Source organism: Geotrypetes seraphini, chromosome 19 (genome assembly GCF_902459505.1).
Source record: "Geotrypetes seraphini chromosome 19, aGeoSer1.1, whole genome shotgun sequence".
Classification (NCBI taxonomy): domain Eukaryota; kingdom Metazoa; phylum Chordata; class Amphibia; order Gymnophiona; family Dermophiidae; genus Geotrypetes; species Geotrypetes seraphini.
The window spans coordinates 19,026,656-19,053,710 of NC_047102.1; the positions used below are offsets into that span (position 1 = coordinate 19,026,656).

Below are 27,055 nucleotides of genomic sequence, written 5' to 3' on the forward strand. Positions count from 1 at the left end.
ATGCGTGTTAACCTGTAACCCGTTCTGAGCAAGAAGAATGACCCATTTTTAGACCACTTTAGACTTACAAGTGCCCAATAGGTTTAGCAGAGTTCAAAACAAGCACATCTAGACCCCAAATTACAGGCACTCATTCCATCATCTGTTTTCCGCTCAGAAAAGAAGGAGCACAATTCAGCGCCTGCAATGGGGTCAAACCACACCTCAGGCAGCTCAGTCTGAAAATGAGACAATGTATTTGTACCTGTAAGATAACATGCAAAAAGCTGGCTTAAATTGGTGCCGTTATTATTCAACCCGAATAACCCTGTAACTAGGGTTACCAGACATCTGGATTTAACCAGACATGTCATCTTTTTAGAGGATTGTCCAGGTGTCCAGACATCTTTCAAACCTGTAAGGAGTTTGTCTGGGTTTTTGGCTCGGGAATGTGCCTGGGAAAGCCTCTGAGCATGTGTGGATGCCACACGTATGTGTTCATGCATGCAACATCATCGCATCACATACATGCATGCCTGGAGCCATGAGCTTAAGAGGTTTGTGTGGGGGCAGGGTTATGAGTCTGGGTTATTTCATGAAATCTGGTAACCTTACCTGTAACCACTGTTCCCTCTAAGTTGAGCAGGAGTCCTCCACCTACAGGCCTACCAGGAGAGGGTGCTGTTTCATTATGAACATTTTCAATAGTAAAGGACAGGCAAGCTCTGCAGGACTCTAGAAATTGAAAGTACAATATTGAAGCACCGCTCCCCCCTCCCCCGGTAACCATACAGTTGACGGACTCCCACTCAGCTTAGAGCAGTGTCTCGCAAACTTTGTCGAGCCGTGGCACACTAAATGTAGTGGCCGTGGTTCAAGGTAGCCGGAAGTGCATGGACATTGATGCGTTTGTCATGTGAATGCATGCACGAAGGCCCTCCAGATGGCCCCTGAGCTGCCAGTGGTGGGTGCCAGAAGGGAAGATGTGCGGAGAGAAGGAGGTGCTGGCACCAGTTGATTGCCTACAGGATGTGCCTCTTGTCACGACAGGCACATCCTGTAGGCAGGCAGCGTCTTGTGGCTCACAGTTTATGATACACTGGCTTAGAGGGAAGAGTGTGTAACTTCACAAATTCCTCATTGAAATGCATTTCAGCATAGCCTGCAATTCTTGGCAATAACTTCCCCGACTGCTAGAATAGCGGAATCCCAAAATACCAAATTATAATTGAGAACCACAAAGCAGAGCATAGGAAAATTAATGACCTAGTTATTATGGAAGAGATACTGGGACTGATGGTGATAATTGTATTAAGCAAGATATTGGGGAGAAGGGGGGTGCCATAAACCAATACATATGAGACACCCCTTGCCTGGGAACCTGAAAAGATGCTAATATATATAAAAAATGAAGCTGAAGGATAGAAATGCTTCAGAGTTACAGTAAAGTGCAGGTGAGTACAGACTTTTTCTGTTACCAGTGAAGCATCTGATACTGGTCAAGGTCTAATTTCTGGAAAACAAGACACTGAGGATGTGGCAGTCATAACATAACAGTACGCTACAGCTAAAAGTCATAAACCACTTATAGAGAACAGAAACACAGGGTGGTGGTCAAACTGTTCCCTTGACACTGTTTGGGAAGCAAAACCTTTCTAAACATATTTTTCACTTACAAATTTAGGGGAAAATATTGATAAGCTTATAGTTATGAGAAACCATGCGATTGTAACTAACAGAAGTACATTGATGAAGTATGCAATTTGTAATTGGATGATATTTTATGAGCTTGTAATTTGATTGGAGATTGTGTTAACCATGTATCTTTAATAAGGAATGAGATGATGTCATAATCCCAATAAAGTGGCCTGGCACTTGTAATTTGAGGAGATTCTTGGTTGGTTCTCTACCAGTTAGTAGAATGCCAAGAACTCCCAAGGCCTTGATATCTAAACTACACATTTGTGTCTGGTAATTTTTTCCTTGGCCGCCTCTAGAGCTGGAAGAAAGAGCTGAGGGGGCATGAAGACTGCCCTACTGAGACAGAATCTCAACCATATTCGCTGTAGCACACAGTGGTCACAGCAGGGACATGTTCAACAAGGCAATAATAGATAAGAACATAAGAAGTTGCCTCCACTGGGTCAGACCAGAGGTCCATCGCGCCCAGCAGTCCGCTCCCGCAGCAGCCCATCAGGTCTATGACCTGTGAAGTGGTTCCTGACCATTTCTATAACCTACCTCTGAGAGAGAGAAATATATGAAGACCACATTAAATGTCAAGAGCTATCAGTGGTTTCTGTTTATCCAATATGGTGGAAAACTGTGTATAGGTCAGGAGTAGGTAATTCCAGTCCGCAAGAGCCGGAGCCAGGTCAGGTTTTCAGGATTCCACAATAAATATGCATGAGATAGATTTGCATCTCAAGGAGGCAGTGCATGCTAATCCATCTCATACATATTCATTGTGGATATCCTGAAAACCTGACCTGGCTCTGGCTCTCGAGGACCGGAATTGCCTACCCCTGGTATAGGTCATCTAGGTCCATGTATTTAAAATATGCTAGCGAGTGCAGCTCCTTTTAGTGGAGGAAGCCTAGTGGTTAGTGCAGCAGCTTGAAAACCTGGAGACCCGAGTTTGACCTCATGACATTGGACAAGTCACTTAACCTGCATTGGCCCAGGTACAAAATAATATTTGAACCACTTTGCTAGTATCCACAGAAAGGTGGTATATCAAATCCCCCTTCGCGTTCTCTTTCCCCTTTTACAAAATATGCAAAGTGCCAAAGAAGAATGGTGCTACACACAATGGGGAAAGCCATTTTATAAACGGACAGGATCAGATAATATGCAGAGTGGAAGATTTGGTACACCTACAATACGTGTACAAGAACAGCTGATTAGGGAGCTTAGGGCTGGCTTTTAACCATCAGACAAGCCAGGCCATCACCTGGGGGGAAGGGGCAGCTGCATTCAAGACAAAACAATAGGTCCTGACGGCCACAGAAGTGGCTGCCTGTCCCTTACTATTAAGGCCCTCTATACTAAGCCGCACTAGAGGTTTCTATTGCGGTCCGGGGCGCTACATGCGCCAACGCTCATAGGAATTCTATGAGTCTCGGCGCATTTAGCACTCCTGGCTGTGGTAGAAACCTCTACCGCGGCTTAGTAAAAGGGGGAGTTAATTGTTCATATATTTAAATGGCACCAATAATCGATAATTAGCACCTTGTTAGTGATGTAAATGGCACTTAATTGGATGTTAGCCACCTATCAAAGTAGGTGTGGTGAGGGGGTGGATCATGCTAATTTCATGAGAGCAATTACAGTAAGTAGAGGAATAAATATATTTGTGGAAATGGAATTATGCAAACCACTAGTACAAATCAAGCAAGACTGAACACCAGGAAGCTGCCGTAGCGAGCCCTAGGCAGGATGAAGAAAAAAAAAAAGACATCTAGGTTTGTCCAAAGCTTGCCAGAACATACGTATCTATAAAAACTAATCCAAACACAACGCAGCAGGAGAGGAGTTAAGGGGGCTGCAATTCTGCATGGCCTGTGTTGGTGTTGCTCCAGCTGAATCTTCCTTCTTTCTTGAGGATTAGATATAGTTCCTCTTTGTCAGCATCTTCTATGAAGCCTCAGATGAGCTGAAATACGAAGGAAGGTTTGATTATTTATTTAGATTTACATCCTATCCTTCCCAAAGAGCTCAGAACGGGTTACAATATAGGATTTACATACTGCGTGCTGCAACATGTCTTCATATAAGATTACTTACTGATACTGGTGAAGGGTTGAAGGAGTGAAGGAGTGAAGGTAGGTACAAGTAGATTGATTTTTTTTTTTTTTATTGCATCAAGATGTACAAAGACTAGGGGACACTCAAAGTTAGAGTAATACTTTTAAAACCAATAGAAGTATTTTTTCACTCTGAGAATAGTTAAGTTCTGGAATGCATTGCCAGAGGATGTGGTGAGAGCAGTTAATGTAGCTGGTTTGGACAAGTTCCTGGAGGAAAAGTCCATAAACTGCTGTTGAGAGACATGGGAGAAGCCACTGCTTGCCCTGGATCGGCGGCATGGAATGCTGCTACGCTTTGGGTTTTTGCCAGGTACTTGTGACCTGGCTTGTCCTCGGTGAGAACGGGATACTGAGCTAGATGGACCATTGATCTGACCCAGGTTCTAAAGTTAAGAAGTCCTTCAAGGGCTCTGATATGATTTGGTAGGTTTGGCAAGAAATGGGAACAGGATCAATTCCAGGCTGTCTGGAATAGGAGGGAGTGTCCTGATGGTGTATGCAGATGTATTTCAGCTTGGGAGCATAGCATTTGCTTTGAGGACATACAGATCAGGTCGCTAGACTCACTAATGACCTTCCGCTTCTGCCAATCGGGCCATTAAAAACTGCCTCCTCAATACTCCTAGTATTCTTCGCTATGACCAGTCGGGTCTCTAGAATAACCTATTTGTTGTCATGACTAGTCTGTTTTCAAATGATTGTGAATGTCTATTTGTAACCTGTTCTGAGAACGGGATAGAAATCGAAATACATAAATAAATAAATAAATAAATATGCCAACATTAGGCCTTTGAAAATTCACTGTTTTGGCTATGGGCAGCCAGTGGGCTGATATCGGTGCTGGAGAGACTGGGTCATGGGTTTGTAGGGTTTTCTCAAATGTTCCAGGGTGGTGTAACTAATGTTTGACTTAGGGAACAGTTGCAGGAAAATATTAAACCCTATTGCTCAGGTCTGTCGGCATAAGGTCCTTGGCTCCATGCTGTCCTCATTTACACAAAAGCAGCGATTTCAGCAATAGCACTCGTCACCCTCAAGGGAGCTATTTTCTAGATTATGACTTTAAACCAAATATGGACTAGCAACCAAAGTGCTCATTTTTTTCCCCCCACTTTTGTATTAAGGTTCTTTCACTTATTTAAAATGCATGTTTCTATATTAATCAGTGGCCTAGCCACAGAGAACACAGCATAAGAGCAGCCTTACTGGGTCAGACCAATGGTCCATCAAGCCCAGTAGTCCGTTCTCATGGTGGCCAATCCAGGTCACTAGTACCTGGCCAAAACCCAAGGAGTAGCAATATTCCATACTACCGAGCCAGGGCAAGCAGTCCTTGGGAGGGTGGGACTTAGGGGCCTGGGTTCAGGCCCTATCCAGAACTGCAGCACCCCTTTAACGGCTGGTTAGTGAGGCTTATTTTGGTAAAAGATAGAGGATAACCCCCCGAATTAAGCTCTTTGGAAACTGGTACAGTTTATGTTTCAGACAATGTTAAGTGATTGGGTGCTTTAGAAAGCAGAGTCCCGGAGGATGTCACAAATCATATAATCATATCAAGAAGCAGTACTAAATCCCACTTCACCTTGGAGGCTATAAAACCCCCTTGAGAAAATGGTAGAAGTTAGGTTTAGTGTTCAGCGCAGTTTTTCCATTCTGATTAGATTGCACTGCCTAGCTGACCTTGGCTCCGGAGCTGTGATCAGCTGAGAGCCGGCAGAGGGGAGAGTGGTAGCTGCTGGCTCAGCTGATCGGGGCTGCCCCTGCTGGTTCTAGAGCCATGAGCTGGCAGGGGAAGCCCGATCAGCTGACTGCGGCTCCGGAGCCAGCAGGGGACGCCCCAATCAGCTGACTGTGGCTAGCTGCCGCTCTACCCTATGCCAGCTCTCAGCTGATCACAGCTCCAAAGCTGCCATCTGCTGGACAGAGGAGGAGAATGGAGGGTACATGCTTGTGTTGCTTTTTCCTTTTGGGGAGGGTGCAGCTGTTGTGTGTGTTGTCTGAATGTGTGCAACACAAATTACCTCATAAAAGGGGGAGGGCATTCCCTTTAGCGCATCACAAGGAGAGCACATTAGATTACTAATGAGCTCCTTGTAATATATTTGCATAGTTCAAGTTCATTAGTATTTGATGAATCACTTATTCGGTTTGCTAAGCGATGTACAAAATTATAAAAAGAAGTAAAATTACAAAAAAGACAAACCAAATGACAAAATTTTTGAAGATAAGACAAAACTTGAATTGGGAGGAAAGGAGGGGAAAGTTACAATTTTTTTTAGAGGAAATAGACAAAAAAGGAAGAGAACAATGGGGAACGGGAAAGATAAAAATCTGAGAATATTTAACAAATCTAAAATTTAAATGTTAAAAGCATCTTTAAAAAGATAAGATTTTAAGGATTTTTTAAAGGAGGTGAGATCCTTTTCATGTCTAATATATTGTGGTTCTCAGTGGCTACTATGAGGATCGGTAGCAGCCATAGACAACCCTTTTGTGCATCAGTAAGACTGCTTTAAAGAGTCTTACCAGCATGGAAAGCTTTTGAGCATCAGGGCCGAGTTAGAAGTTTGACCTACATTACCCATAAAACAGGAGTATTAAAGGTGGTTTACAGCACATTGATGCACATATGCCACATTTATGGTTTTCTGATATTTGCTCCTCACCACTTTAGACAGTCCTGTCAGAGAGGATGAAAAAGTGGAACATCTCTGCTCCCTGAAAAACTTACTTCTGCTCTTTCACTGTGCTCCTGTCAACAAGGAACGGAATCTCTTCTCTACCTGCCTTCCCCAGCATAAGGAGGTTCTTCTCCAAGTTAATGACGCACTGGAATATGAGAAAGTCCAAAAAGATATTAACACAATACCACAAGAGATTGGCCTCGGTGTATAGTGTCAAATCTCACATTTAGAGCCTTGCTTTTCTGCTGAGAGATTGATGTTGAAATCCATTTTCCCCAGACTCTCACACCTTGGATAAGTCAATTTCTCATGGTCTCCAGACAGCTACTTAAAACTGTAGGCTTGATTTGTTTTTGAATTTTAATACTACTCAAACTCAACTCTTTGCATTATGTAGGCTAAAAAGCCTTTTAAAAAGCTCAAGTGACAGGTATGCTGGCAGCTGAAGGAAAATCAACAAGCTCTATCTGGTTCATTTCACTACAGCTGTATGTAAAACTGGGAAAATAGGAGGCCAACATCTAGCTCTCACTAGCTGTATTTCTGGGCCTCGTCTAGACATTGCAGGCTGAGTACAAGTAGCTCCAGGAAAAGGAGACATCCGGGTTTTGCTTCCATAGCTTTCAATGAAAGGAAAACCCGGACATCTCAATCCACCCTCTTTTTTCTGGTAGGCCCATATGCAATCATATACAATTGAGAAATGTATGCAAAGGATCACATAAGCATATGTACTGGAGATGACCCTTCTGAGTTGAGGCAGCCAGAGTAGCTACCGGTATTCTTCTATAGCTTGGTGAAGCCTCTTTCAGCTGATTTGTTAGGGAACACGTCCTTGCTCCTTATAAGAGGGCCTCATTCACAGTGACCCAACCAAAGTGATTTCAAGCGTCCTACCTTCAGGGTGCGCAAAGTCTGGAGGCCAATGGACAAGTTTTTCTCATTGTCCTCTGAGAGAAAAAAAAAAAGGTTTTAATTCAGGATGAAAATTGTACTTTCAGATTATTTTGTCTGTGACATTCAGTGGACTTTGCTCGATAAAAGATTTTTTCTGTGAGAGAATAGGAAAAGTCATTTTTGAAAGGCCTCTATTACAAACAGATACACTACAATGAATAGAAATGGTCTAGTAGTAAGAACATACTAACATACTCCCAACTGCCCTGATTTTAAAAGTGAAAAACATTCTGTTTGTGCTTTACGTCATCCACAACATGATCAACCATCTAAGAATCCAATGGGGGGATCAACATACCTACAACAGCTGCAGAACAGTCCACTCTTATGGACCCCATTTTAATGGTCAAGTGTTCCAGCTGGCCAGTGATCTTCAGACTGAGAGGTAAGGAAGTGGTTTTATCTTCATTCTTGATGTCTTTTATATGTTCTTTTAATCTTTATTAGAAGAGAAGAATTCTTTCAGTTGTGGCTAAGCTTTTACTATGCATGCCATAAATCTTTTTTCACCCACTGATGCTCCTACAATATGGTCATTTTGGTGTTTACAGGAAGTCCCCGGGTTAAGAATGAGTTACATTTTTTTACAATTTTATTTTTATTCAAATTTTACATTTTAAACAAGCACTTCAACTTCAATTAAAATACAAAAAGCCATCCAAAGAAATTTTTAATGAAAACCATGACATTCATTATTTCGTCCACAATGATCCAAGACCTAAACAAATAAAAAAAAAATAAAAGGAAATTACAAAAATCATTTATCAGGACATAATAGAAGTAAGAGAGACCACTTCCAGCTGCAGGTTCGCTAGACTGTAGGAATCACCATTGGTCCTACGGTTACTGCCCCCCCTCCCTTGACCACAATAAATTGTAACAACTGTTTGGGTTCAAAAAATAGAAAAGATTTTCCTTCTAATGAGATACAGCATTTGGCAGGAAATTTTAATACAAAGGAAGCACCCAGAGCAATTACTCTAGGTCTATAAACCAAAAAGTCTTTTCTTCTCTTCTGCATCTCATGAGATCCATCAGGAAATATACGAATTATTGAGCCCCCAAAAAGTTTCATTCATATGTCGGAAACATGTTCGAAAAATCAGATCCCTGTCAAACTCTAAGGCAAATGAAACAATAAAACAATAAAAGTAGTCCTCTTAGTTATTACTTCAAGAGAACTTTCCATAGGGGTAGAGTTTTCCCATTTCTTTTCTAAGGTAATATATTGCACTTCTGGTACTAAGAGAACTTCTTTTAAGTATTTCTGGACCATTTTGAGTTACATTCTTAAAGCTGTTCTCAAGTCGGATTCGTATGTAACTCAGAACTTGTAGATTTTAAGGTTCTTGCTGCTTACCTCTGTTCCCATCTGACAAAAGGGTCAACTGTCCCTACCAGCGTTCCCTCTAAGCATGCACAACCTCACATGCCTCATTCCTGAATCTGCTACAAGAGAAGTGTAGGCGTCTATGCCACTGGAAATACTGCTCAGTGAAATCAAATGAAGCCGCAACTGCATTTTTAAGTACGAGTCGTACTTAAGTCGGGTATCTAACTCGGGGACAGCCTGTACTGTGTATTAAGTGCATCTGCTGTGTATTTACCACACAACGCAGACAGTAGCACAGGGCCTTTACATTATCAGCCTGTCATGTAATGCTGTCCCCCTCTCCCACCGAGCTGTGATACTGACAACTGGCTGGGGTGGAGCACCTGGTTCTTGATCCCTTAGCCTCTGATACCCCCCACCCCACCCTCGCACAACCCTGAACCTTCTGATTCTTCAGGCTCTGCGTGTCCACAGTACAGCCCTACACCTTCCAATCCTCCCTCCTCCACAACCCTACACCTTCTGATTCTTTAGGCTCTGTTTGTCCCCAGTACAGCCCTGCACCTTTCAATCCTCCCTCCTCCACAACCCTACACCTTCTGATTGCCCCCCCCTCCAGCTTCTGATTCTTCCCCAGACAATGCCACATCTTCTGAACCCACCCTGACACCCCACCCAGTCCAGAGGATCCAGGCTTCAATACAACTGATTTAAAAAACAGTCCTATACCACATAAAAAGGCCACCCAAACCTGTCCTCCCCCCCCCCCCCAGTGCTTACTCAGGGTCAGAATTGTTGATACAGTGGCGCTGGGCAGCAGCAACCCTCCACTGCTGCATGGGTCAGCAACATATCCCAAAATGATGCCAGTGACCCCTAGTGGTAGTCTTATAGTATTACCACAGAACTACAAGACTACACTTCCCCCTCCGTATTCGCGGTGATAGGGGACATCATGATGTATGGGGCAGTGTTTATTTAGACCTTATAGGTCTAGTGCTGGCCCGGGGCTAAAAATGAATCAAAGTTTGACTGAGCCTGAACTGAGGTTCCCTTATAGTTTATAATTGTCTTTATTATGTTGATTTTGATTCTTAACAGGGAGCTTAAAGCTTTTGCCAATTTTTTCTTTATCAGTTTTCTCTTTTATTGGTACAATTTTTGGTTTTTTGAAGCCTTTAATTCAAAAAAACCAGAAAGAGCAGCCATATTAAGCATGCAGTAAAATTGGCCTTAGCACACGGGAATGCCCTATGTAAGGACGCACCAAGGCCACCTTTTACAGCAGTGTGGTAAAGGCCCCCTATATAAAATGAATTTGAAAGGGACTAGAAGTGAAGTTAGGGTTTTCTAAGCATGATGCTTACCCCAGTCTGTCCACACACGCTGATGATATTAGATTATACCGACTGCCTGTGTCAATCAAGACTCTCATGTCCCTTCCAGCACACTGCAAAAATAACACATTTTTGAAGTGAACAAAGAGGAGTGACAATAGAAGCTTAGAAAATTATTAGTGTCTCCGTTATGTGTGTTAATGATCAGAACATCCTGCTTCCGTCAGCATGGAAAAGGTTCTTACCTTTTCTCTTACAAATAGTTGTACTGGGAAACTGGCTTGCTACTTACAAAACTGTCAATTATGAATGGGTCTAGTACATTACTGGCTTGATTTCATGAAAATCTAACACAAAACAAAATTGGGTTGCATTATTTGATTGAGGAAAACAGTGACAGAATTCAAAAAAAGCTTGGGACGAACACAGGGGATCTCTAATCAGAAAGTGAAGGGTATAAATTGAAGAACGAGGGCCGGAAATGGGTCCTAAGACCCTCCCATAGGAGGGGCCTTAGGCACCTGGGCCAATCAGAGCCTTAGGCCTCCTTCCCGGCGCATCCAGGAATGCAATGGGTGTGTCCTAAAACTCCGATTAGGCCAATCACTATACAGGGGGCACTCAATGATAGAATTTCTCCCTAAATATCTGAATTAAATGCCGAGGCAGACTTGATAAATAGCAGAAGAACTTGTGAAGGGCACCTAGAATTCACATTCTACTAGAAAACCTTTTTTGCATAAGTGTCCAGGCACCATATGCCTGGAACAAAGTGCCTGACTCGAAACATCGGGTTCTATTTCTGGCACTATTCAATTCCAAACTCCAACCCACCTTCTAAACACCAATATCTGTCTTACTTGTCCAGTTTTGATTCTTAACAGGATCTGTCTTGACTAGATTGTAAGCTCTTTTGAGCAGGGACCGTCTCTTCTGTGTTTTGATGTCTAATAGTAGTAGCAATACTATATAACAGCATTCCTAATTCAGACCTGGAGGCACACTTAACCAGTTGTGATTTTTGGACATGAAGACACCACAAAAGATTCACATAACAGATTCTATAAGTGGCACACAAATTTACATGCACAAAAGTATGCACTATTCTGAGATGCGCATGCAACTAAATTGGCTAATGAGCACCAATCAATTACTGGAGCTCATTGGCAACAATTTTCATGTACATCTTTCTATGCATTATAGCACGCAGCTCAAAAGGGGGCACAAGCATGGGAGGAGCATGAGCAAGGTACTTGGGACCTGGGTTGGCCATTGTTACAAACAGGATGCTGGGCTTGATGGACCTTTGATCTATCCCAGTACAGCAATTCTGATGCCAAGCCATTTTGACATCACTGCTGAGGCTGGTTCTTGGACACTGGTGCAATGAAGCATTATGACATCACAATCTCAGCTCTGGAATGTTGCTACTCTTTGGGTTTCTGCCAGGTAGTTCAGATCTGGGATGGCCAGTGTTGGAATCAGGATACTGTCCCAGTATGGCAATTCTTATGTTCTTCCGAATTAGGGATGTTCAAAGATTTGCGAAGTATTACTGAATACTTCGCAAATATGCACCAGATATGGATATGCACCAGAATTAAAATTTCAGTTGGTGCAAATCATTGTGCCCAAAGTTTGGCAAGAAAACCAGCTATAAGCACTATTCTATACATGGTGCCCTGTTTGGAGCGCTGCTCATAGAATCATGCTTTCTATGGATTATGTCATTTTTGGGGAACGCCATTTCCAATGCATGCAAAGCTCTTATGTACTGTATGTATATATATATATATATATATATTTTTTTTTTTTTTAGATATCCCGAAAACCAGATTGGCTTGGTGTACTTCCAGCACTGGGTTGGGGTAATAAGGGTCAGGCTAAATTGATCTGGGTTCCACCCTCTCCCCTCAATCCTCTTTGGACTTGTAGCGCCAGTCTCTTTGAAAAGGACTCTTTGAAAACCAATACTGGTTCAGCCTGCCCCTTTCTTCAGCCAGTAAAGAGGTGCAGCTCCCCACTCATCTGTGCTGAAAAAGGAAACAATCTGAGAACTGTAGAAGCATTGCAAGATCTATAAAGTTCACCATAACTTTTGAAATAAACAATACATTTTTAGGCGCGGCCATGAAGTGTAAAATGTTGATTACAAGAGCATGATCTGTCTTGAGTTCATGCCTCTATAAAGAAAGACAATAACAGATTACAAAATGTCATCTGTACTGAGATAATGGAGTGAGAATACTAAGCAGATCACTGGTGATACAGTAGACTTGGGCAACTAGGCTGATTGTCTGTTGATAGCTACTACATTACTAATTTACATAAGCTTTGGGGAACATTGAGGTCCTCTCGGGCAAGATCCATCCACCTAGTTTGTTAGTGTTTAACCTTGTTTTCTGCTAGGTAAGGTGGAATTTAACTGAGATACGTTACCTGGCAGTTCACGAATAGCAAGTCTTCCTCCTCGCATCTCTTTGAGCTTTCCGTCTTCAGTTGGCTGAACTTGTTGCTCTGTGGTGGGATCTCATTCTTAGGAGTCCATGTTCCCCGGTTACTCCTTAGTTTAGATAAATTTGTCTCCAGTAAGCGTCTTTGCAGAATGTTATGTGGTTGCTAGAAATGTAAACGAAAAATCTAATAAGCAATAATGCAGTGTTTCTTTGGATTCAGATCACATCTTTTCAATGATACTTCGAGGCAACATAGGAGCCAGCTTGAGCACCCCCGATATTGAGCAAACTCCTTGACTGTGTCCATGGATAGGGTAATTTCTATTGGGGTTAGCACCCCCAATCATTATTAAAACGTTGGCTCCTTTGATTACAGCTCTGCGCCCAGAGGGCAGACAATCTAGCGCTAGGTTTTCCTAAACGGCACTAGAGATTTTTAGCGTGGGACAGCAAGGTAAATTCTCCGATGCTCATAGGAATTCTATGAGCGTTGGAGCATTTACCTCGCCGGCCTGTGCTAAAAACCTCTAGTGCCGTTTAATAAAAGGAGACCTAAGTTTATACCTGAAGCAATAGAGAAGGGAAAACTAGAAACTAGAAGTTTTAGGTGCACAAAATCAGCTCCTAATGAAAGATAATGGATATATTAATAATTAACTTGAGATATTGGAGAATGCAACAAGGAAATAGAATCTTAGACTAATTAAATTCCCTAAACTATCAGCGTCTGCTCTTGACCTGTTCAAGAGATATCTCTCAGAGATATTAAAAGTGGCTGAATCTTCTTATCCTCCTATTGCAAAGATTTATTATCTTCCTTTGGGAAAGAAGAAATCAACAGAGGATCATAGAAACATAGAAATTGACGGCAGATAAGGGCCACGGCCCATCAAGTCTGCCCACTCCAGTGACCCTCCCTATCTATCTTTGCGGATAGATCCCATATGTCTATCCCATCTGGCCTTAAAATCTGGCACGCTGCTGGCCTCAATAACCTGAAGTGGAAGACTATTCCAGCGATCAACCACCCTTTCGGTGAAGAAGAACTTCCTAGTTTCACCGTGCAGTTTCCCGCCCCTGATTTTCCACTGATGCGGGACCCTTGAAAAAGAAGATATCCTCTTCCACCTCGATGCGACCCTTGAGGTACTTGAATGTCTCAATCATATCTCCCCTCTCTCTACGTTCCTCGAGTGAGTAGAGCTGCAACTTCCCTAACCGCTCCTCGTATGGGAGCTCCTTGAGACCCGAGACCATCCTGATGGCCATTCTCTGGACCGATTCCAGTTCTAGATCTAACAGATGTATTGGAAGAATCAGATCTAGAATCAGTACTACCTGCTACTTTGTTTGTTCAATTAGCGTTAGATTCAGATAGGAAATGGTTATTAAAGATGTTCTTTAAAGTAAAAGATATATTGTTTAGGAATCAAAAAATCAGATGGAAGACGGCATCAAACTGACAGAAAAAATTTAATGTGGACAAATGCAAAGTGAAGCACCCAAGAGAAAGATCTGGTTGTCACTGTAGACACTGTGCTGAAATCTTCTGCCCAATGTGCGGCTGTGGTGGGAAAAACAAACAGGATGCTAGGAATTATTAGCAAAGGGATAGTAAATAAGACCAAGAATATTATGTCTCTGTACAGCTCCATGGTGCATCCTCACCTTGAGTATTGTGCAGAGTTCAGGTTGTCGAAGCTCAAAAAAAAAAAATATATATATATAACGGAATTGAAAAAGGTTCAAAGAGAAGTGATCAAAATAAAGGGGATGGAACTGCCCCTCATATGAGGAAAGATAAGAGGCTGGGGCTCTTCAGCTTGGAAAGGAGAGCTGGGGGAGGGGGAGGGGTGAAATGATTGCGGACTACAAAATCCTAAGTACTGTATAACTGGTAAGAATGAATTGATTTTTTAATCCTTTTTTTATTATTTTTTTTAAAGATCTTTATTAAATTTTCCAACTACAATTGTTCATACAAATAATTCATGTACATATAATATTACTAGAAAAGCACAATAAACTTACATATAGTAATATGCAATTATTTTCCCCCATCCTCCCACCTATTAATCAAGAAAGTAAATACCCACAAGAAATTATCTAAAAAATTCCCCAAAACAATTCCAGTACAAACCCCTCCCTCACACCCTGGATGTGTTTCTTTAAAGGTCAGTTATCATTCCTTACAAAATTTAGTCAAGGCTCCCAAACATCCATAAATTTCCTGTATCTAAAGTAAAACAACAACAGGGGACAATGAAATTACATGGAAATACTTCAAATAGAGGAATTATTTTGTACATTCAAAGAATAATTAAACTCTAGAACTTGTTGCCAGAATGTGGTTATAGCAGTCGGTGTAGCTTGGTTTAGGAAAAGTTTGCACAAGTTCCTTAAGGAAAAGTCCATAATCTGCTATCAAGACAGACCTGGCTGATGCCACTGCTTGTACTGGGATTGGTAGAATGGAATGTTGCTACTATTTGGTATTCTGGAATCTTGCTGCTCCTTTGAGATTCTACTTGGAATCTCGATATTCTTTGGGGTTCCAGAATGTTGCTGCTATTTGGTATTCTGGAATCTTGCTGCTCCTTTGAGATTCTACTTGGAATCTCGATATTCTTTGGGGTTCCAGAATGTTGCTGCTATTTGATATTCTGGAATCTTGCTGCTCCTTTGAGATTCTACTTGGAATCTCGATATTCTTTGGGGTTCCAGAATGTTGCTGCTATTTGGGATTCTGGAATCTTGCTGCTCCTTTGAGATTCTACTTGGAATCTCGATATTCTTTGGGGTTCCAGAATGTTGCTGCTATTTGGGATTCTGGAATCTTGCTGCTCCTTTGAGATTCTACTTGGAATCTCAATATTCTTTGGGGTTCCAGAATGTTGCTGCTATTTGGGATTCTGGAATCTTGCTGCTCCTTTGAGATTCTACTTGGAATCTCGATATTCTTTGGGGTTCCAGAATGTTGCTGCTATTTGGGATTCTGGAATCTTGCTGCTCCTTTGAGATTCTACTTGGAATCTCGATATTCTTTGGGGTTCCAGAATGTTGCTGCTATTTGGGATTCTGGAATCTTGCTGCTCCTTTGAGATTCTACTTGGAATCTCGATATTCTTTGGGGTTCCAGAATGTTGCTGCTATTTGGGATTCTGGAATCTTGCTGCTCCTTTGAGATTCTACTTGGAATCTCGATATTCTTTGGGGTTCCAGAATGTTGCTGCTATTTGGGATTCTGGAATCTTGCTGCTCCTTTGAGATTCTACTTGGAATCTCGATATTCTTTGGGGTTCCAGAATGTTGCTGCTATTTGGGATTCTGGAATCTTGCTGCTCCTTTGAGATTCTACTTGGAATCTTGATATTCTTTGGGGTTCTAGAATGTTGCTGCTATTTGGGATTCTGGAATCTTGCTGCTCCTTTGAGATTCTACTTGGAATCTCGATATTCTTTGGGGTTCCAGAATGTTGCTGCTATTTGGGATTCTGGAATCTTGCTGCTCCTTTGAGATTCTACTTGGAATCTCGATATTCTTTGGGGTTCCAGAATGTTGCTGCTATTTGGGATTCTGGAATCTTGCTGCTCCTTTGAGATTCTACTTGGAATCTCGATATTCTTTGGGGTTCCAGAATGTTGCTGCTATTTGGGATTCTGGAATCTTGCTGCTCCTTTGAGATTCTACTTGGAATCTCAATATTCTTTGGGGTTCCAGAATGTTGCTGCTATTTGGGTTTCTACATAGAGTGAGCGGATCTTTTTAAACAAAATCCAACCCACAATTATAATATTCCAACCATTTTGAATTTTGAAACCAGTGCTGGATTAGTGAATTGCTATTTAATAATAATATTATATTTTCTTATATACAGCCCAACCAGAAGTTCCAGGCGGTTCACAGCAAGAGAACTGAAACATATCAGCGAAGATACAAAATACAGTAGAATTCAGTGGGATGCAATATGATGCAGTACAATGTAATATGTGAAATCATCGCATAAATTTACCAAACAAATAGGCTATCATCGATTTTTCTGAACTCAAGGTAAGTTTGGGATTGGGCAAATAGAGGATATAGCCAAGAGTCCATTTTCCTCGTTTGAAAACTTTAAAACGACAGGTTTTCAGAACAGGGTACATAAACATACCTGAATTTCTTGTGTTCTTATTTGATGAGAATAATTTTAGTTAAGCTAAGTGTTACTGATTGATAGAAAATGATAGTAGTTTCATGAATGGAAGGGATTGCAAATGAAATTTTTATAATAGGAAGGCCAGTTGAATTAATTTTATACAAGCGATACATATTATATATTTAAAATAAGGGATACACACCAATAGTCACATATAAACATACATAAAAATCTTCACAAGATAAGGGAAGGGACGGAGGCATTGGTATAAATGATTGTTTGAAAAAGGGACAGAATGTGGACTTGTGATAATGTACGTTATGTGAGGTCCTATGCACTGAAAACTGTCAACAATTTCTGATATACCTCCCTCTTATTTGACCACTTAAGGATTGTCTTGATGGGGTTTGTTATGCTGTAGAAAGAAATAGACGAATCTTCATTTAATTAAAGAAAAATTTTGTAGGCTCGTTGTGAGCTAAATACATTATACTTAGTTGAATGGACATTTATAGTTCCAATTAACCCTATTTTGCTTGGAATGCTATTTGGGTTTCTGCCAAGTACTGAGATTTGGATTGGCCACTGTTGGAAACAAGAAAATGGGCTAGATTGTCCATTGGTCTGGCCCAGCATGGCTGTTCTTATGTTCTTAAATGAATAACAGGACCAATGTTAAAACATTCTGAGGCCCAGGACAGAAATTTAGAGGGGACTGCAAAGTCAGAAGGCCGGGATCTCCATCTTCAGGCAGGCTTAGGGCCCCCCTGGTGACACAGAGGTCCAGGGCCACAGCCCTGGTCGTACCGCTCCAACACTGATCCTGGCTGTAAGTGCCGTTCCTGTTTCTGCAAGAGTTCATCAACCTTACTCAAGTAATAGCAATAGGCAGAATATCTTCCAAGAAAATAGCACCGGCACGCACATTTCTGTCTGCGGAAATGATGCAATCTGAGAAACGGATTCCATCAGGACCGAGCTACTTTCAGTAGATTGATCGGAAGCCTCATTTCTTTCTATCCATCCTCTTCAGTACAAGTATGGGATGAGGTTGGGCTCTCTGAAGGGTCAGCAGTCCAGCTTGGTCTCTCTCCATTGTACAGCGTTGGATACTAAACAGACAGGCAGTGCGGGTTACTTCAAAAACACCAGCTCATCCTCCATCTACATTCAGAACTATGTACGCGTGCCAATGATTGAACAATCAAAGCACAGAGCTGAAGCGATAGTGATGGGTAGTGGGGAATATGTCTACCCAACATTTGCTTGTAAGATTTCTCAAGAGGGGGAGCAATGAACAAGTGTGACAGCTTCACTGGACAGATGGCAAAAGGGAAAAGAACAGACACAAAGCTGAGTGTGCCTTGGTGATTTGTGAAAGAGGCATGGTACAGCTTGGCAAGATCAGAGGACTTTGACAGCCTGACCGTGGGAGTTTTAGGAAAAGAAGAAACTTCCATGGAGCAGCAGTAAAAACACCCCAATAATTATCAATAAATGTGTATGTGTGTATATTATATATGAAAATTACATTCAGTAGCACCAATTGGTCTATCTGACCCATTTTTAAGGCTGGAAAATGTACAGAGTAGATATAGTCCAGAAGACAGTTACTGAATGGCACCATCAAACACTTGAGGTGATATTTACCTAAATACAGAGAAGAAGCTAGAGGAAGAGGGTGGAAACACGATGAGATACATTGAAATGCCTAAGCAAAATGAATAGTGCACAAAAAGCAAGGAGATTGCACCAGAAGTCACGATTAGAGGATCAAAGGAGTAGAATCTGGAACATCAGGAAGTCTCTTGAGAGAAAGGGGGATTGATGTACAGCAGAGGCAGAAATGTTGAAATGTAAAGTTGGGTCAAGTCAGCAGCAACAGGAATGGAAAACACAAGCTTGGCTTTGAAGCCCTGACCTACCATCACATTCGTTTCAAAATTGGTACCGAACAGCTGAGGATAAATGTTCTAATTTTGTGCTTGGGGCTGTAGAGTAGATCTCCGTTTACGAGGATGAGATGAAATCCATGGCAGTGCTTTATTTACAAATATTCACATTCTGACGATCCAAGAATTCTCACGCTCAACAGATTACTATAGGAATAAACATGAGTAAAGTCTGCAGACAGATAAAAATGTCAAAACCCTGTAAGGGAAGAGTAATGGCTAATTGCACTTTTAATTTGGTAATTCCTAAGGTGCAAAGGTCTCCAGAAAATAAAAGGGTGCCTTTGAAACATTTTTTTTTTTTTTTTTCTAAAGGATAAGTAGTCAATTTTCCTTAAGCGCTAAGAGGAGGGAGTTGAAAGCCAACCCTAGCGTTGATCGACTTTCTACACATGGCCCCATTTTTCAGCTTCTAGTGACTTATGCAAATGAAGCCTCACAATGACACATCACATGGCTCTGCATCCCCTCCCCCTCCCCACACTAAGTTACCCGTGTGAGTTCCACATCTTTGGCCTCGCAACAGAAAAAGATCTAAGGTATGTGCAACGTTTCTACACAATAGACCTCTTTATGAAAAGGGAACGGCTTCCCTAAAGAATACAGCTGAGGAAGGATGGATTTTTCTAGCACACACTTCAGATACCGTAGGGCTTCACTATTTATGACCGAAACACAAATATGTAAATTTTAAGTTTAATTCCAAAGTGATAAGTAGCCAAGGGACATTATTCAATGTAGAGTTTCTATGGTCATGGTAACAATACTGTAGACAGTAGTAAGGAGGGTGGGTGGGGGAATTGATCTACCACAGGCACGGTCTTCCTAAGAGTATGGCATCCCTCCTCCTCTCCGTCCCCGTTGCTCTCCTTGCTGCATGCCCCTTGCCTTCCCCGTACCTTTTTTTTACTTCCCCGGAGAGGGTTACCTCCCGCGTAAGAATCGGCGCTCTCCGACATCATTTCCGGGATGTGAGGTCAAAGGGTGAGCCAATACCAACGTGACATGCTGCTCATACCAGAGAAGTTACAAAAGTACATGGCCAAGGGGTGCCGCTCACTCTTACTACGCCACCGGCTGTAGAGTCTGAATTATCCAATGCAAACGGGGCCAACAGATTGTTGGATAATCGACAAGTTGGATAAATGAAGGTCGAGTAAGCAAGACTTTATTATATTTCAATCCTGCAAATGCTGATCAGCCAATTAAAAACTTATTTGTTCTCCAAATTTTTGTGCAATTAATCTCTAACTTTCAGGTTTCTCTTTTCATTCAATTGTAGTTTATTTTTTAATCTTTTGTTAACCACAGAAAACTTAACGGTTATGTGTGTGGCACAGCGGTTAGAGCTACAGCCTCAGCACTCTGAGGTTGTGGGTTTAAATCCCACTCTTCTCCTTGTGACCCTGGGCAAGTCACTTAATCCCCCCTCATTGCCCCAGGTACGTTAGATAGAGTGCGAGGCTGTGAGCCCGCCAGGACAGATAGGGGAAAATTACTTGAGTACCTGAATGTAACTACTTAGGCTATAAGTGGTATATAAATACTAATTTTTTTTTAGTTATGTTACGTTTATGCTATGTGTCACCAAGTGATAACACACAACTTATAGAAGATTATCAGTTGCACACACTGTATGGCACGCTTAGCTATGACAACTTACACCAGCCATTGACCTGTCACAAGTGGTGTGTCTACAGGTCTCAATACACCCTTTGTGTGACTATTCTATAAAAGCTTAAGCTTGCCCTCAATATGCCCTCATTGCAGCACCTACATCTTGGCGCCAAGTTAGAGAATTGCCCCAAGCTTGGGTAACTGATCTCAGATCAGATGGCTGAAGAATCTAATTTCAACCTTTTTCCAAGTATCTCATACGAGATCAACAGTGAGGTTTATTTGTTAAGACACAGACTAAGCTTTACCGTTGGCAGAGTCCGAATTTCTACAAGCAGTTCCAATGGATTTTGTCTGCTTAAAGAATTCAATTCTAGCTACCAACACCGTAACGCTCCTCACCATCCACCAAGCAGTACAGCCGGCAACGTCAGAATTCTCACATTGGGTGAAGTCATCACTCCCTTTAGGCTAGTTTCATGAAACAAAGAAAATGACGGCAGAAAAGGGCCACGGCCCATCTAGTCTGCCCACCCTAATGGCCCACCTCTTAACTACCTCCATGAAGAGATCCCACATGCCAAATAGAAACATAGAACATAACGGCAGAAAAGGGCCACGGCCCATCTAGTCTGCCCACCCTAATGGCCCACCCCCTAACTACCTCCATGAAGAGATCCCACATGCCAAATAGAAACATAGAACATGACGGCAGAAAAGGGCCACGGCCCATCTAGTCTGCCCACCCTAATGCCCCACTCCCTAACTACCTCCATGAAGAGATCCCACATGCCAAATAGAAACATAGAACATGACGGCAGAAAAGGGCCACGGCCCATCTAGTCTGCCCACCCTAATGGCCCACCCCCTAACTACCTCCATGAAGAGATCCCATATGCCAATCCCATCTTTTCTTAAAATCTGGCACGCTGATGGCCTCAATTACCTGTTGTGGAAGATTATTCCAGCGGTCGACCTTCCACAACAGGTAATTGAGGCCAGCAGCGTGCCAGATTTTAAGAAAAGTGCTACCCTCAGCTGCCCATTTGGTGTTAACATAGCTGACCTTTTTGTTATAATCGTGTTGCAATTGTTAGAAAGATTGTGAAGAGACAGAGTTACCATATGGCTCCAGAAAAGGGACGACGGAATGAGACACCCGGGTTTTACTTCCATTGCTTTCAGTAGAAGTAGCACCTGGATGTTTTAACCCTAAGACGAGATCTTTGGGTCACACACCATGAAAAATGAAGGCTGGTTTAATGATATACTACTATTAATTATTTCTATAGCACTACCAGACACAGGCAGCGCTACATAGAGACACAAAGAAGATGAAAACAGTCCCTGTACAATCTAAACAGCCAAGACAGACAAACAGGATATCATAGACACAGTTAAGGGGAACGGTTAATCAGCTGGCTGGGTTGGAGGGCAGAGAGGAGTACAGGACAATCAAGCCATTGTGGCATCACTGATGAGGTTGGCTCTTATTGGTGGAATGAGGCATTATGACATCACAAGCTCAGCTCTGCTTCTCAAAGACATACAGGATGTCATGGATACAGTTAAGGGGAATGGTTAATCAGCTGGCTGGGTTGGAGGGCAGAGGAGTAGGGTTAAGGATTGAAAGCTATATCAAAAGGTGGGTTTTCAGTCTGCTTTTAAACACGGGAAGGGGCCTGACGGACAAACTTGGGTAATTTATTCCAGGCATAGGGGGCAGCTACAAGACAGGAACGAAGTCTGGAATTGGCAGTGGAGGAAAAGGGTCAAGTTAAGAGCAGCTTATCTGAGGAACGGAATTCTATGGGAGGTGTATAAGGAGAGAGGAGCGAGGAGAGAGATTGGGGGGGCAGCAGAATGAACACACTTGTAGGTCAGCAATAGGCGCTTGAATTATATGCGATGGCGGAAAGGGAGCCAGTGAAGTGACTTAGGGAAAGGGGTGACATGAGCGTAGTGAGGTTGGTAGATGAGATATAATACCCATTAGGACTAATTAAGTTTGAAGACTATTCTACAATGTCATCAATGAGGTTTTTCAACACTCACTTAGCAATGGGGAAGTTGTTACTGCATGGCGCTGCTACGTGTGACTTTGGGCAGCTAAATTTGTTCATGTGCATTGTCAAACAATTAGGTTGTACTGTTGCCATGGCGAGTGATGTAAGGAAGTTTCCAGTGCAATTAAAGAGAGGCAGGCTTCTTTTTCACACTCATTAAATATTGTCCCATGATCACTTCTTGATGAGCTAATGTTTGCCGTTTCCTAGTTATGGTAGGAACTAAAGCTCATGCACAGCTGTATTTCCTACCATAACTTCATCATAATTTAATCAAAATTTTAATAAACTATGAAACACTAAACATAGACTTCTAAGCGTTGTACATTAAAATAAATTGGGGAATTAATAGTAAAACAAACGTGACTTAGTACAGATCTATTAACAGATCCCAGTCAGCTAGAACTTGATGTAAACCAGTGGTTCTCAACTCGGTCCTGGAGAACCCCCCTTGCCTGTCAGGATTTCCACATTGAATTTGCATAAACATGATTTGCATACAATGTCTCCATGATATGCAAATTTCTTTCATGCATATTCATTGTGGATATCTTGAAAACCTGACTGGCAAGGGGGGGGGGGTACTCCAGGACCGAGTTGAGAACCACTGCTGTAAACCGCCTTGGGTGAATCTCTTCCTAAAGGCAGTTGATAAATCCCAATAAACAAACACTGGTACAGGTAAGACAAAAAGAACTGGCGGGAGTGGGGGGGGGGGGAATGGTCCTTGAAGAAAAGAGCAGATCCTTTGTACACAGTGTTATCTTTTATCAGACTGACAAGCTAGAGAATGACATGGGGACAAATTTTTCCATGTCCCCGCAGGAACTCAATTTCCCTGCCTCATCCCCATGGGTTTTATCACTATCCCTAGCCCTGCCTTAATGGCACAAACCTCGAATACTTATGGAATGAGGCATTGTGACATCACAATCTGAACTCTAGAATGTTGCTACTTATGATTTTAAAGGGTTCGAGGCTTGTGCAGATGAGGACAGAGCTCAGGCATTGGTGGAATGAGGCATTATGACATCACAATCTGAGCTCTAGAATGTTGCTACTTATGATTTTAAAGGGTTTGAGGCTTGTGCAGATGAGGATGGAGCTTAGGCATTGGTGGGATGAGGCATTATGACCTCACAATCTCAGCTCTAGAATGTTACTTATGATTTTAAAGGGTTTGAGGCTTGTGCAGATGAGGACGGAGCTTAGGCATTGGTGGAATGAGGCATTATGACATCACAATCTGAACTCTAGAATGTTGCTACTTATGATTTTAAAGTGTTTGTGAGGCTTGTGCAGATGAGGACGGAGCTTAGGCATTGGTGGAATGAGGCATTATGACATCACAATCTGAGCTCTAGAATGTTGCTACTTAGGATTTTAAAGCGTTTGAGGCTTGTGCAGATGAGGACGGAGCTTAGGCATTGGTGGAATGAGAAATTATGACATCACAATCTCAGCTCTAGAATGTTGCTACTTATGATTTTAAAGAGTTTGAGGCTTGTGCAGATGAGGACGGAGTTTGCAGGAATGGGGCAGGGACAGGAAAAGAACTCGACGGGAAAATGAGTTCTCGTGGGGATGGGGAAAATTTTGTCCCTGTGTCACTCTCTAAATCATCCAAATAGTTGCACCTGGGCCCTGGAGACTGCATAAGTCCCCTCCCCTCATTAGTTTTCTTTCCTGGGACAGTCAGAATGGCTTTTATCCCCAGAGCCTTGAGATTATGGACTAGGCTGGACTGCTACAACTCAGGAACACTTTCTAAATTTAGGGTATTATCTGAGAAGGAAAAACTAACCATGCCCTCCAATCAATCCACAACAATTTTAAAGTCAGAAGTTATATATTCACGCTGGTAAAAAAAAAATTATATATATATCCTTAGGAATGGTATATCTTTGTATAACCCACATGGTAGATTAACAAAACACACAAGTAGGGCAAGCTTAACCAAGTTAATCTAATCATGTATTTTTTAATGAGTATAACTTATGGGCAGACTGGATGGACCGTTCAGGTCTTTATCTGTCGTCATTTACTATGTTACTATGTACCCTGTTTCCCCGATGATAAGGCAGGGCCATCAAATAAGACAGCCCCCCCTTTTTAGAAAAAAATGTAAAATAAGGCACCCCCCCGCAAATAAGCCACCCACCGATACCTGCGCTTACCCGAATCGGGTGGTACGGTGGGTGACTCCGTGTGGTCCCTCCATCTACCGTATTTGCCTCCATGGCTGCGTGCCGCGCCTCATCATGAAGTGAAGAGGAGGAAGTGACAGGACTGCAGCGCGCGCACGTGACTCCGCGCAAGGAAACACAGGCAGCTTCCCTCATCCCTCCCTAACGGAGACTGCAGGAGTTTGTTCACGGCCAGAACATCCAAAAGTGAGACACGCAGACAGGTTTCTTTTGCTGTGAGCAATACCACTTACTGTATATAAAGCCTGTTTAAAATGCATACGGTATATAAACAATGGTTTCACATTGTCAAGTCCCCTCTGATGCTGCACTACAGAATAATCTCTTTACTGTGTTTCCCTGATGGAGAACATTGGGGACATTAAATGGTACAATATATGGTATGATGGATAAAGCTGGCCATACACGGTACGATTTTTCGGCCGACCGATTCTTCAGCCGTCAAATAAGACAGCCCCCCCTTTTTAGAAAAAAATGTAAATAAGGCATCCCCCCGAAAATAAGCCCTAGAGCATATTTTGGCCTTCCAAAAAAAATAAGACAGTGTCTTACCATCGGGGAAACAGGGTATCAGGCAAAGTCAGATGTCACCAACAGCAGCAACGGGGAGGGGGGGTGTGATTAGGCAAGGAGCAACTGTAATCAAGACCAATAAGTCCTGACAGCCACACAAACCAAAAATCCATCAGCCTGTACTTTTACCAGCAGGAAGGGTGAGAAATTTCCAGCTAGTTTATTTACCTGGAGAAATAGTTTCTGAACGAGTGTCCTTGTCGTTACTGTGGACGAAACAATATAACATCCTCCATTCTGTGCAGGATTGTTCTGGGAAGGTGATGGAGCCATCAAGATTGTTGCGTTTAATTCTCAAAACTGGGCAGGAGAGAAGAGGCTGAACATTACAGGCAAGTGTTTGCCAAACTAATCCTGAGGGTTCCCCAGCCATGAGAGATTTTTGCATGCCGCGCTGCCACTAGCATGCAAATCTCGCTCATGACTATTCATTGCGGATATCCTGAAAACCCGACTGGCTGGGGAACCCTCGGGATTAGTTTGGCAAACATTTGGCTAGGATATCTAACATCCTTGCCCTGGTCCCGACTGCAGGTACGTGGGTCTTACCAGAATTTTAGTTTTTGTGATTAAGGTTAAATTAGATGCAGCAGGATAGGTGTGGAATTTATCATCACTGAAAACTCTTTCAAATATTCCAAAATCAGCTCTCGGTTTAAAAAAAAAAAGCTACAACGTTAATGGGAAAGGCGAGCAGCTACAATTGAGGGTGGAATCCAAACTTAATCCGTTCGAGTTCCAAGACAATTTTTCCCATTGAAAATAATAGAAATTGGATTAATCCGTTCCTGGGTCCCACAAAATCTAATTTTAACAGGAAATACACTGGATTTTAAGGTAAAATATTAACAAATATTCAGATTCTGGGGCACAAGCACACACATACAATGTGCAGGGCGTTCGGATCCCAAAGCAGAGTTCGGATTTCAAGACAAAATTTACTACAAAAAAAAGTTCGGATTCCAAGTCGTTCGAGGTCTGGGGCGTTCGGATTCAGAGGTACCACGGATTTAAAATGGACTAGATCCGACTTCAATTCCTGAGACATTATACCAGGGGTGTCAAAGTCCCTCCTCGAGGACCACAATCCAGTCGGGTTTTCAGGATCTCCCCAATGAATATGCACGAGATCTATTAGCAAACAATGAAAGCAGTGCATGCAAATAGATCTCGTGCATATTCATTGGGGGTAATCCTGAAAACCCGACTGGATTGTGGCCCTCGAAGAGAGACTTTGACACCCCTGCGTTAGACCAAAGGATTTTTTCCCCATTTCTCATCCATAGAACCCATATTTAGAAGAAACCCAACCAAGTCAATGCAACTTCAGATAGGGGAGGAATCCCTTAGCCACTCAGCTACCCCAAATCGATCCCATTGGGTCCGGGAAGGGGTAAAAGCCGGACCTACCGTGTCCTTGGAGGTTCCCAGTTTCTTCAGTCCGTCCAGGGGCAGGAGATCAGCCGAATCCTTGTGGTTAAACTGCACCGCCTGCTTCATTCGCCTCTGCTGCCGGAGCTGCGTCTCCTTCCTGCAGCCGTCGCTCAGGATCCCCGAGTAGAACATGTCGACGGTCTCGTCGCCACCGGACTCCGCCTGCCCTTTATAGCCCCAGTTTCGGCCTGACGTAAGCTGAGGAGGGGAGGAGATCCGCCGCTGTTGGTGGTGGTGGTGGGGGGGGGGGGTCGGTTGGAAACCCGAACATTTCCCAAAAAAAATTGTTTTGGGGAGGTTAAAGGGTGAAAAACGTGTTTATCAGTGGTTTAGCCTCAAGAAATGCCATTTTAGGCCGATTCAGTTTCGGCTCGATTTGAAACTTTTAAATTGCAAAATAAAAAAAAAATCAAGGAAAATAATCAGAATGATAACATAAGGAAAATACAAAATTAACATGCTTTCTACATTAGTCCATGTCTAGTGAGCCTACAAAAACTAGCATCTGATAAA

At 42.4% G+C, this 27,055-nt stretch overlaps 1 protein-coding gene across 1 annotated transcript; it reads right to left on the reverse strand.

The window, feature by feature from the left end:
• Window positions 1-3,305: 3,305 nt before the first annotated feature.
• Window positions 3,306-26,704, reverse strand: NRIP3 (nuclear receptor interacting protein 3). Its single transcript, XM_033927885.1, has 7 exons — window positions 26,519-26,704; window positions 12,539-12,718; window positions 10,130-10,212; window positions 7,728-7,867; window positions 7,370-7,422; window positions 6,520-6,617; window positions 3,306-3,634 (listed from the first exon to the last, which is right to left on the reverse strand). The coding sequence occupies exons 1-7, from the start codon at window positions 26,672-26,674 to the stop codon at window positions 3,616-3,618; spliced, it is 729 nt and encodes a 242-aa protein (XP_033783776.1). The 5' UTR covers window positions 26,675-26,704; the 3' UTR covers window positions 3,306-3,615.
• Between the last annotated feature and the right edge of the window lie 351 nt (window positions 26,705-27,055).